Source organism: Delphinus delphis, chromosome 1 (genome assembly GCF_949987515.2).
Source record: "Delphinus delphis chromosome 1, mDelDel1.2, whole genome shotgun sequence".
Taxonomy (NCBI): domain Eukaryota; kingdom Metazoa; phylum Chordata; class Mammalia; order Artiodactyla; family Delphinidae; genus Delphinus; species Delphinus delphis.
Window position 1 is genome coordinate 120,523,233 of NC_082683.1, and position 12,820 is coordinate 120,536,052.

General features: G+C 45.4%; 2 protein-coding genes across 2 annotated transcripts in view; both read right to left on the reverse strand.

Moving 5' to 3' along the window:
- The window catches only part of LOC132427293 (leucine-rich repeat-containing protein 37A3-like), a 61,040-nt gene extending 56,511 nt beyond the window's left edge, over positions 1-4,529 (reverse strand). The window contains exon 1 of the mRNA XM_060014656.2: positions 762-4,529. Within this exon, the coding sequence (XP_059870639.2) occupies positions 3,546-4,334 (789 nt within the window). The 5' untranslated portion in view covers positions 4,335-4,529 and the 3' untranslated portion in view covers positions 762-3,545. The remainder of the gene's footprint in view (positions 1-761) is intronic.
- The window catches only part of LOC132427352 (leucine-rich repeat-containing protein 37B-like), an 87,334-nt gene continuing 79,042 nt past the window's right edge, over positions 4,529-12,820 (reverse strand). Inside the window, 5 exon segments of the mRNA XM_060014792.2 lie at positions 4,529-5,107; positions 5,188-5,242; positions 6,397-6,501; positions 6,926-7,261; positions 8,634-8,731. Of these exon segments, the coding sequence (XP_059870775.1) occupies positions 5,216-5,242; positions 6,397-6,501; positions 6,926-7,261; positions 8,634-8,731 (566 nt within the window). The 3' untranslated portion in view covers positions 4,529-5,107; positions 5,188-5,215.

Genomic DNA, 12,820 nt, shown 5'->3' on the forward strand with positions numbered 1-12,820 from the left:
ATATTACCTCCCTTTTAAGGCATATCCCCTTTCTTCCAACTTGTCACTGTCATTTCTGGAGACAATGCCATATACTTCTGTGGCTCCCAAAGTACTTAGCCCTGGGTTGGGCACAAAATGGGTGCTACATATAGAAAGCCAGGGGACAAAGATGAGTTCTAGATATAACTGAGGGATGGAATAATAATAATAGCTACACTAAAATATATGCTAGGCACTGATAGAAGAGCTTTACCTGTATTAACTCAACTAAATCTCCCAGTGAGATTGGAGTCATTGGGAGATTGAGGAGTCATAGGAGTCATACTATGACATGATGACTACCATAATCCCCATTTTACAGATGAGGAAATTGAGTCATAAAGCTAATAAATGACAGACCTGGGTTCAAACCCAGTTAGTCTGGCTCCGGAATTTCTACCCTTAACCACTTTGTTGTATTACCACCAATGAGATGGGGACAGGGACATGTTGCTGTAAAGACGATGGAATAAAGATGAGAGAAGATTAGGTGTTAAGGAATTAAATAATGGGGTAAAAAATGGAGAAGGAAAAAATAAGGGCAAGTAAAAGTAAAAGACTGGAGGAGAGGGAAAAATGGTAAGGAGGAGAAGGAAGATAGGAATCATTGACAAACAAAAGGTGAAAACAGAAAGTCAGTCAATGTGGATTGGGGAGAAAAGGAGGACCCAGGAAGACCTGAAGAAAGGCTGCCATGTCAGGCAAGATGCAGAGAACAAATGAGGAGAGGCGAATCTTACATGAGGGTGAAGGTGCCGTTGTAGGCGTCAGGCTCTGGCTCAGGCACTCTGTGGAGCTTCTGCTTTGGGCTGAGACCAACACACGACAGCATCTCATTTTTGCAGGTACACAGCTCACATATGCTGATGTTCGTGGTGGCATTCTGTTCCGGCTGCTTCTTTTCTGGGGTATATTTTACACCAGGAAGGCCTGTGGATACTGAATACTGAGTCAAAGGAAAAAGAACTGTCTCAGATGCCCTTGGTTGCTGAGATATGTTAACTCACAGGCCCACAGGTAGAACTGTGACTTGAGTCAGGTTTGGTTGTGCAAGTGTCACCTCAGGGTGTTTTGGAGGGGAAGCTGTAGTCTGCTGGAGGGATGTACAATGTCCAGCCTCCATAGTGGATTCTGGAGTGGTGGTTTGCTCTAGGTCCACATCATGAACTCTGACGCTGGATGATGTTGAATGCTGACCTTGATCCTTACTTGGATTTGAAACTGTCACCTCCTGTTGGAATGGAGATTGAAGTACAACATACTGAGGTGCCGCTGGAGGCTGAGTTGGGGTGTGCTGCATGATTGGAGAAGGTACAGTCTCCATATTGCATCCTGCAGTAATGGTAATTTCCACATCCATAGGTTGAATTGTGAGTTGAGTCAGGTTTGGCTGTGCAAGTGTCATCTCAGGGTGTTTTGGAGGGGGGAGCTGTAGTCTGCTGCCAGGCTGCAGAATGTTCAGACTCTGTAGTAGGCTCTGGAGTTGTGGTAAGTTCCAGGTCCAAAGGTTTAACTGTGATACTGGGTGATACTGGATGCTCAGCATGATCCTGATCTGGCGCTGGAACTGTCACTTTGGAGTATAATGGAGACTGAGCTACGACTTCCTTAATGAGCTCTGGAGGCTGAGCTTGGGTCTGCTGCATGGTTGGAGAAGAATCAACCTCCAAAGTGGATTCCAGAGTTAACGTAGGTTCCAGGTCCAAAGGTTGAACTGTGACCTCAGTTAAGGTTGGATGCTGAGCCTGAACTTGCTCTGGATTTGGAAGTGTCACCTCGTGGTATGTTGGAGGATGTATAGTCTCCTGCAGGGGTGTGGAATGTTCACCCTCCATAGTAGGTTCTGGAGTTGTGGTAAGCCCCTGGTCTAAAGGTTGAACTGTGACACTGGGTGATGCTGGACGCTCAGTGTGATCCTGTTCTGGTGTTGGAACTATTGGGTTCTGATATACTGGAAGCTGAGCTACAAAAACCTCCTTAGGTGGTTCTGGAGGCTGTGTTAAGTTATCCTGCATGGTTGGAGAAGGTTCATCCTCCTTAGTGGGTTGTGGCCTTATGGTCAGTTCAAGGTTCAAAGGTTGAATTGTGACCTCTGTCAAGGTTGGATGCTGAGCCTGAACTTGCTCTGCATTTGGAAATGTCACCTCGGGCTATGTTGGAGGAAATGCAGTCTGCTGCAGGGCTGCAGAATATTCAGCCTCCGTTGTAGGTTCTGGAGCTGTGGGAAGACCCTGGTCCAAAGGATTAACTGTGACTCTGGGCAAGTTTAAATGCTGAGCTTGATCCTGTCCTAGTGTTGGAATTGTCATCTCATAATGCACTGGAGTTTGTGCTACAACCTCCTTAGGTGGTGCTGGAGGCTGAGATGGGACCTCCTGCTCAGCTGGAGAAGGTTCTGTCTCTTTAAGGGGTTCCAGAGGTAGGCCTGGGAATGCCTGTTGGACTGGAGAAGATTCCATGTTCTCAGGGGGCTGTAGAAGGTGAGGAGGGTCCCTTGAGGGACTGGAAATAGTTCCACCTTTGCAGGGAGTTCTGGTGAATGAGCCTGAAGCTCCTGCTCTGTGGGAGAAGGTACCACCTTCTTAGGGGGCTACGGACATATAGCTGAGCTCCCCTGGGGAACCGGAGACTGAGCTGGGGCCTCGTCCTGGATTAAAGAAAGCTCTATCCCTCCAGGGGGATCTGGAGTCTGAGTAGAGTCCTCCTGCTGCACTGGAGGATGTTCAACCTCATTAGTGGGCTCTAGAGTTAAGACAACCTCCAGATCCATGGGTTTAACTGTGATATTAGGCAACATTGGATGTTCAACTTCACCTGGACCTAGAGGTGAGAATGTCACTTCATTATGTACTGAAGGTTGAGCTGCACCATCTGTAGAGGCCCCGGGAGGCTGAGTTCGGCGCTGATACTGGACTGGAGAAGGTCCAACCCACTCAGTGGGCTTTGGATGCTGAGCTGAGCTCTCCTGCTGGCTTGGAGAAGGGTCAGTTTCCTCAGGAAGCTCTTCAGGTTGAGTTGGGGCTCCCTGCTGAACTGGAGAAGGTTCAACATTCTCAGAGGGGCTTGGATGCTGATCTGAAAATTCTTGCTGGACTGACAAAGGTTCCAACTGCTCAGGGGACACTGTAGACTGAGCCGAGGTTTCTTGTTGGGGTGGAGAAGTTTCAACCTCATTAGTGAACGCTGGAGTTACGATAAGTGCAAGATCCGCAGGTTTAACAGTGACATCGGGCCACTGCAGAAGCTGAGCTTGATCCTGACCTAGAGAAGAAACTGTTGTCACAGGATGCTCTGCAGAGAAAACTACAGTCACATTAGAGAGCTCTGGAGATTGAGTTGGAGAGGATTCCACCTCACCATGAGACTCTGGATGCTGAGCTGTGGCTTCCTGCTGAGGTGGAGAAGGTACATCAGGAGCCTGTGAAAGCTGATCTGGACTCTACTGCTGGCTTGTGGCAGGTATAACCTCTTCTCCACGATGCTCCGGATACTGAGCTGGGGTCTCCTCTTGTACTGAAGGTTTATTACGTGTACTGTCTTCTAGAGTTCGGCTGGAGCCTCCTGCTGAACTGGCAAAAGTTCAACCTCCTTAGGTGGCTGTGAAGGCAGTGTGGGGGCCTCATGTTGCACCGTAGAAAATTCTGCATTAGTAAGGGGCACTGAGGCTGAGCTGAAGGCTTGCGCTGATTTGGAGAAGGTCCCACCTCTGGAGTGGGTTCTTTCGTTATGGTAAGCTCCACATCTGCATGTTTGACAGTGACACCGGATAAGTCTGAATGCTGAGCATGAGGGTGACTTGGAGGTGAAACTGTCATTTCATGATGCTCTGGAGGTTGAGCTGGCTGTTCCTGTTGAGTCGGAGAAGGTTCCACCTCCCCTGAAGAAGGCTCTGGAGGCTGAGCTGGTTGCTCCTGCAGGGTTGCAGAAGTTTCTATCTCCGCTGGAGACAGAGCTGGGATCTCCTGCTGGGTTGCAGAAGATTCTGCCTCATTAGGGGTCTCTGGATACTGAGCTGAGGCTTCCTCCTTAGTTGCAGAGGTTTCAGGTTCTCCAAAAGACTCTGAAAGCTGAGCTGGAATGTCCTGCTGGGTTGCTGTTTTCACCTCCTCAGGAGGCTCTGTAGGCTCGGAAGGCTGAGTCGGTTGATCCTGTTCACTTGGAGAAGGCTCAGCGTCCACAAGAGGCCCTGGGGGCTGACCTGTGGGCTCCTGCTGGGTTGGAGAAGGTTCAACTTCCCCAGGAGGCTCAGAAGGCTGAGCTGGTTGCTCCTGCTCCCTTGAAGGCTCAACCTCTCCAGGAGGCTCTGGAGGCATAGCTGAGGTCTCTTGTTGGGTTGGAGAAGATTCTGTCCCCTCAGGATGCTCAAGAGGTGGAGGAGTCAGGGCCTCCTGCTGAGCTGTAGGAAATTCAGCTTCCGTAGTGGGCTCTGGAGTGATGGTTAAGTTCCAAATCCAGAGGTTGAAGTGTAACACTGGGCAAGTTGGAATGAGCGTGACGCTGAACGCCAGGTAGAGATGCTACCTCTTCATTCACTGGAATTTCATGTACATACTCAGTAGGGAGACCTGGAGCCTGAGTTGGGGCGTCTTGATAGAGTAGAGAAGGTTCACCTCCTGAGGGCTCTCTGGAGGCTGAGACAGGGTCTCCTGCTGGACTGGAGAAGGATCAACCTATTTAGTGACCTGTGGAGTTATGGTAAGTGCCAGATCCATAGGTGTAATAGTGAAATTGTACAAGTTTGACTGCTGAGCTTCATTTACCCCATGATGTGCTACTGGTCGAACTACAAGCTCCTTAAGTGTCTCCAAAGGCCGGGCGAGGGCCTCTTGAGGACTTGGAGTTTCTAGTTCCTCAGGGACCTCTGAAGGCTGAGGTGGAGCCTCCTGCTGAAGTGGAGGTGGTTCTACCTCTTCAGTGAGCTCTGGATGACGAGTCTGGGCCTTCTGCTGGGATGGAGAAATATCTCATCCTCCTCAGAAGACTCCCCGTCGTGTAGCTTTTGTGCCATACTTTCCTTGCGTGTGGTGTTGAGAGGCCTATACGTATCCCTATGTCAAAGTGGCCGCGTTCTCCCGAAAGAGCCCTCCTAGAAACAGAAAGGGAAATATTAATTCTGCATCTCCCCTGCTTTCTCTGGCCACAGTACTTTCTCCTCCTCAAACTTACCTGACTCTCACTTTCCCCTGAGCTTCTCTTACGCAGCAGAAATCGAAAAAAGCCCCTTGGAGGAAAACACACACAGTTAGTGTTACATGTCATTTTTCATCTCTCTCACAGTGTGTTATCTCTGGTCGTATTAGGACTAAATGGGTACCTCAGTCCATAATCACAATGACCAAAATCACAAGAGACCTGGGATCTTGAAAATCATTGCATGCATGCTGTCCTTCCAGTTCTCTGTGTCTGTCCAAAATGGCCCTCTAGTGTCTCTGGGGAGACTTTTACATGTAGCTTAGCATGGAGTATAGGCAGGATTTTCAGCCCCCCTCACCTTTCTCGGTCCTTGGCCAAGTGACATCGTGCAGAGAAAACACTGCACAACGGCGCTGGGCAGAAACACGTTACTCTCTAGATGCGCTTCACACCAGTCCGCTTTGGATATAGTCGCACATGCAGCATTTGCTGGGGGTGTGGGTGTGGGGAGAAGGTGCTTTTATTTTCCTGGCTGCTCTATCCTATAAGTTGAATCACACCAAGTAAACACCTGAAACCAATGAGCAAAGTTACTATACCTCTCTGACTTTCATACTGCAGGCTGTCACTGAGGTGTCAGTGAATTGTGGGATCAGTTTAAAGGCCATGACCAGCAGGGAAACACAAAATACTCTTTTTGAATACAAATAGAAGAGAAAAACATCAGAGTGCACAATAAGTTTGTTTCAGAAACTACTTATGTCCATATGGTACGTGTATACTGAATTGTGACATAAAAGGTAGCTCACAGCCCAAGCACAGTGCGATCAGTAGAGAAGTCCTCAGTGGAAAGGGACCCTCTTCTTTTTGATAATCACTAGCAGTATGACCATGGGGCAAGATATTTTCCCTTTCTCCTTCTCCATTTCCTTATTATTAAAGGAAGAGACAAACTACTGTCTAACGTTTCTCCCGGTTAAAATTCTATGAGGTTTGGATAAAGGGAATAGAGAGTAGGGGCATAAAAAGCAGTAGGATGAGAAGCGAAGTTTCCTTGCCAAATTACAGAAGGGACTCATATGTTCTACCTTTTGTCAGCTTTGAGTGAGGCCAGCCCCTACATCCCCAACCATGTGTATTCAGTCCTCATGATTAAAGAGAAGAATCAAGTAGTAGGAGGAGGAAAGGTGGCTTTGATTCTCAGTTTGTGGGTTCTGAATCTGAATTACTTATCATCCTTACCTCAATGAGACAGAGAATTGTAACCAAAATCGTCACTACTACAGTTACAGATATTGCCAAGATGAGTTTGTCGTTATAGCCATATCCTGGAACTTCTTTTGTGAGCTAAAAATAAGAAATAACAGTTTTTTTAAAACAAGGAGATGGAAGGGATGAAAGCTAACTATTTTTAATCCTATTCTAAATGATAGTTAACTATTCTTAAAATACTATAAAACCCAATCCTTTCAGGCGACTAGCTTCTATAAGAACAAGCCAAATTGAATGTTATTAATCTTATCATTAGCAATTTCTTCTACAGTTTATTTATCTACACATTATTTATCTTGTGTTATGCCTTTTCTCATCTACCCTAGGAATAGTGGCACACTCTCTAAACGAGCAAAGTGGGAGATCACTGTCTTAGCCAGTTTCATGGCTGAAGATAAGATACAGACTAGGAGCCCATGGTATTCCTGCTTGGGCACGTTAATGCCATGTCCTAAACTGAGTAAAAGTCCAGCTCCCATGTGTCAGGGCTTATCCTCACCTCACTTGACTCCTGCTCTTTCTGCTCACTCTGGGCTTCTGTGCTCTCTCTGATATAGTTGTCAGTTTTCCACTGGTCCGTATGCCATTCCGCTTTGGAAGCATTTACTTCTTGCTGCTTGCTGAGAAGTTTCATCAGGAGGCCTGTTTGAGACATGAGGTTGGCACAGGCCAGCTGCACGTGGGTCTCTGAGCAGTCCATTTTCAAAGTCTGGATAACATGAGAAATGAGCCTTCGCATGTCATTGTTGGGGATGAGGGACTGTAGCTGCTGGTTTAGCTGAGTTTCAACTTGATCACCTGGGGATGTGAGCCCTGGGAAAGTGAAGTCTGTGGGCTCGGAGGATAATTCAGTGCCCGTGTTGTGGTACTCCCATTGTGTTTTGTTGGTGTGTTGAACAGTTGGCATACTGTTGTCTGCAGCAACAGTAGAATGTGCAGTGAAGACGTTCCCATGGGTAGTGTTTCCAGGGCCGTTTCCTCCTGGCAGAGTAGAGTTTCCTCTAGAAACAATTTCATCAGAAACATTTTATGCAGTATTGTTTTCTGAAGTAGTGTGTTCTGTAGGATGGTCTGACAGAGAAAATAATGCTAGAAAAGGATTTTCCTAAGAAGTCACTTCTCTTGAAGGTGAAACAGCCTCTCGTGGAGGGGAATTTATGAGACTCCTCGCTACAGAGAATGGAGAGCTTGCAAGCATCATTCTATTGAGTGAACTTTTCTTTCTGAACTTTCGACTCCTTTTGACTTTGGGTTTTCTGTGGACCCGATGAGACTGAGTTTTATGCAAGATATATTTTTCACCAGAAGGTGAGATTAGTTCAGGAGCCTCAATATTTCTAACTCTAGCCTTTACAGCTTCTAAAACAAAAATAGTGTGGGATAAGTCTTTTGATTTGCTTTTAACCTCAGATGGGGATCTTGGACGGATGGAGGCAAAAGGCCTGCCCTTGAAGTACTGTTTCAGGGAAGAGGAGCCTGCTGCCTTGTGTTCCTTTATGAATGAAGACTCTGCATTGGACGACTTTCCCACCAGCTTCCTGGGCCTCTGCACCATGAGAAGCTGTTTCAGCTTTCTTGGGGATGGTCTCCTGAGCCTTCTTTCTTCGGCAGTGTTCGCCACAGATTGCTGGGCATTCTGTTTCCTCCTGACGCTCTCATCTCCCACTGCTTTGAGGTGCATTTTCTGTATGCCCCTTGGGCCCCTGAGGACCCTGTTCACTCTCAGCAGATGTTTCTCTGTAATCTCAATCTTTGCTAGGCTGTCTTTCTGTGGTTGGGCAGCTTCCAATTTCTTTTGAAAGATGTAGAGTTTAAACATGGTACTTAAATGGTTGGAACGCGTATGCGTGGCAGGTTTTTCTTCCTTTATAACCTCATCAAATTTTTCTTCAGTTTCTGCATCTAAAAATTTTCCAGAAAGTGAAGTTTCTTCAATTTATTTTTATTAGTTGAATTGTTGGGTACAGCTTTAACAGAAGGGCTCCTTGTATTGATTTTCAAAATGCCCAGTGGCATATCTTCATCTTGTGTATTTGAAAAAAGAAGTTGAATGAATGGTAATAATGTTGATTCCACATCTCCTAGATTCCCCTCTGAGATAAAAGGCAGTATGTAATTCAGTGCACTGATAATATCACTTCTATTATTAAAGTCCAGCTGCTCGTTCATGAAGCCTGACAAGCTGACAGCACTTTATCTGAGGATGCCCTCTCTGACTCAATAGTCAGCTCGCTGCTGTTCTTCTTCCAGGCTTGTAACGCCTTTATCAACGATCCTTCTGCATTCCCTATAGATGTTTCTTCATCTGTCAAAAATAACTGTTTTTGATCATTGAAGACTGATGGGACAGCTTTTAGTCAGTCCACAGCCAAATAAATTAGGAATCACTCAACATTTGAGTGCCACTTAGGAGAAAAAGAAACACACACTTAAGCCTATGACTGGCAACAACAAAATGCGAAAAAGATATCTCTTGAAAAACTGGCTATCTACTCATAAAATTCTGTAGCGTGAAATATACTAACTATATTCAGGATTACTCCACTGGTTCCCAGGGGCCAGAACTGAAGAAACTCCAAGGCTGGAAGACAAATATTCCCCTACTCAGCTGGACTCTCTGCAGATCTACTGTGACTCCTCAAATTTATATACCCCATACTGTCCTTCCTCAGAGGCAGAGGAGTGTGAGCCTTCCTCTATCCACCTCTTTAGTGTGCTTGTGTCCTTGCTACTATCACAGATGACCACGACAACAACCGCCATTAACAGGTCGTCATCTGGACATTTCCTTCTCCACCCACCCACCGAGTCCTTTGCTCAGTCCCTGATTCCACATATCCCAGCCCTCAAAACAGAAGGCTCTATACAGAAAAAAAAAAAAACACTATGTCCGCCCGAGCTCTTTGTTAAAATTAAGCAGGGATCTGGGGTATAAGAGATTTGCCCAATTGTAGGCCAACATGGAATGTTCGACAAATCAATGGAATAATACTTGAGGTCCAAAATGCAGAAGGGAAAAAGCAACTTCTGTCAGATGGCTACTTTGCTTTCATTTCATTTTACTTCTAATATTTCCAGCTTTACTTGGGGAACCATCCAAAGCTTCTGACTGTGTGAAGGTAATGTATACCATTGTGTAGCTGGGCTTCTCTTCCAAAAGGATTAAAAGTATTTTTCCTGAGGGTCAAAGGAGGAGGGAAGTGTCATGAGAAAGGAGGAGCATGGGCTTGCAGAGAGCCCCAAATTGGGGAGAGGAGATCGGGGCACTAGGGTCATAGCACTTAACACCTCTGATCTTGTTTCTCCTCACCTGTAAAAGGAAATTAAAAATGCCTTTTCTGCCCACTTCTGGGGGAGAAGGGAGTAATACAACTAGTAAAAAAATTGTTTGGGGGAGTTCCCTGGTGGTCTAGTGGTTAGGACCCGGCACTTTCCCTGCTGTGGCCCGGGTTCAATCCCTGGTTGTGGAGCTAGGATCCCACAAGCTGTGTGTCACAGACCAAAAAAAAAAAAAAAGTGTTGAAAAATCAGCAATATTGTCTTTTTTTTTTTTTTTAATATTGTCTTTATATAAGTAGCAAAGTGTTATTATTTATGATGTGCTCTACATCAGTGACAGAGACCTGTATTCAAGCTACAGGGGCATGAAAGCACATTTTGGAAGTCACCAAGTTAGTGCCAATAAATCTAATATATAGCAAAATAGTTGAAAGCCCCTGAGTGTTTTCTGGATAGAAAAGTTTCAGATTCAGAGCAAGTTAAGAGCTGGACAGTCTAAGAATAAACTAGCTCTCCCATCCATTAGAAGGGCTAGGTAGCAGCTTCCGGTTATGGAACCAGAAATCTCAGGCTCCAAATGGGACATAAAACAGCGTCACTTGTACTCTTTATAAAATTGCAAAAACAAACAAAATAAAAACATATTTACACCTGTCCTATAAGACAAATGGTACTTGAGACCTAATGTATATAAAATCAGTTTACAAACTGTGATGCACTATATCAATAAGTTCTCATTTGCAGAGGGCACAGCATAGGATATGTGGCCATTAATGTTAATTCCCTTCCCGCTTCCATTCCTTTCTCTTGTCCCTTTATGTAGGTGGATCAGTAACATTATTAAGCTAACAATGTAACTGAGCAACAATTAGCTTAACAATGTAACCAACACTCTCATTCTTACCAAGGGGGTAGTTCTTAGAAACTTAGGGAGCTGGAACTCTGAATGAATGAATTAAAATAATGAAATTGCATCATTAATTTTAATTTTAAATTAATTTTAAAAATTATCATCATTGATTAAAAATAAAATAAAATTAAAAACTTATTATCCCACAGTTGAGACTCACCACAACGTGTGAAGTCTGTCAGGCATCCACTGTCAGAACACAGCTTGACTCTCTTACAGACAACCTCAATGGTATTTTTAAATTGGCAGAGGCAACAGGCCATATGGCTAGGTAAGTTCCTATAAATGGAAACACAGATAATTAAATTCGTGGTAAAAGAGTTACTTGAGTAGGTAGAAGAGGTAGGCCAAGGCCACCACAGACCAGTGCAAAAAGGAGTTCTTGGGGCATATGGACTACAGAACTGGATAGAGGCCGGTTGGCCAATTGCTGCTCTTGACTGTTGTAAATAAATGTAGAGGAGGAGAGAGGTGCCCAACAGAAGGATTAGGATGGCAGTAGGTATGGTATGCCTCGAAAAAAGGGAATAGGGATTAGCATTGGGTGACATTGATCTGTACTTTAATTCAGAAGTATCTCCTTCCAACCCAAAAGCCTCACTTTGGGTTGAGAGTACACAGGAAGAAGGCACACTTCTAAGAAGAGTCTGAATAAGACCGCACCTTCTGGAATCCCTTTCTCAGTTCCCATTTGTGAGTAGTAATATATTAGAAGTTATTCTAGTAATAAAAAAGCATCGTGTGGTTAAACAGTAACAGAGATCGCATTGGCCAAATCTAGACAAAAGGAACATTCCAAAGAATAACATTATTATTATAATAAGGTATAACATAGTTAATTTTTTAAAAAGTACATGAGTTCATAGTGATACTCAAAATGGAAAGTGGGGGAGCTCTTCTGTATAGAATAATGTCAGCTAATAAATGCAAAATGGATCATAGAATAGGAAAGTGTCATTTTGCAACTATCGATGTAATAATTGATTCAGACACAGATTATCATTGATGCACAGTTGGGTGAAGAGTTGTTTGAAAGTAGGATCTTCACTGGTCCCAAAGTATCACCCCACAGAATATTTATCAATTACCAAGGGGAAAAATAACTTTACCGTGGAGAGATATGGAAGAAACCACCTTAATCAAGTGATCAAACTTAGCACTGGGCCATCCTGCTGGGATGGAGAAATTTCAGCTTCCTCAGGGGGTTCTGTAGGTTCATCTGGGCTCCCCAAAAAATCCCTAGGTATGCTCTCCTCAGGATAAATGGCATCCATACTGGGATCTAAATAATCACCCTGCAACTGTTGTTCTAGACCCTGAGTGTTTTTTTGAAATTGGCCTATACTTCCAACAATAGTTTTGTCAAGCCGTTGATGCTGAACTAGATCTTTCTTCAGGTTTGGGGGTGAAACCATATACTTCATTGGTTTTGAGCTGTTACTACCTAGAGGTGGAACAAGTATTTCAAATGACTGGTGACCTTCAGCCTCCTATAGACCTTTGTGTTTAGTCTTACTTTTGTGTCGAGAATGGAGAACCAAGGGCTGATTCTGATCCCAGTCTAGCACTGGAACTGCCTGTGGGAGCTTTTGATGTTGGGTTTGCTTATTATTCAGATCCTGATGTGGAACAGCAAACTGATCTGGCCCTGTAGGCATCTCTCCAACCGAATCCGTGTCCGGGTATGGAACCTCAGTCTCCGTCAACTCCTGATGAGGGGGGGCAAATATCTGGACTGGAGACAAGGACGTTAAGTAATTAAAGCCCACGGCTTCTGCCAGGGGTGTAAGGGCATGGGGCAATTTGTGAAGAGGTTCTGAGGACTGTGAAGACCAAGCCTCTGTCAGCCGCGGGGGGTTGGGGGTCACCTGGACGGGGCCCAGGGCCCACTCCGGAGGCTGAACTGCCTGGACTAGAAGCCACCGTCCTTGCCATGTGAGGAAGAGTCCTGGCAACCAATGGCGCAGCCGGGACATAACATGCGGCGGCTCCAGGGGCAGTGACCCAGGCCAGGGAGGATCCGGAAGCACATCCTGCATCCGAGCTGAACCGCTATGCCAGCGCTGACGCGATGGCTCACCTTAGCAACCGCGCGCCCCGCCCCCGCCTAACGTCCCTCCCGTTATTTATGAAGTCTTTAGTTGCGCTACAGTTATTAGGCTCCTGCGGAGATCCAATCCGCGCCACCAGAGTGGGTCTTTTTCC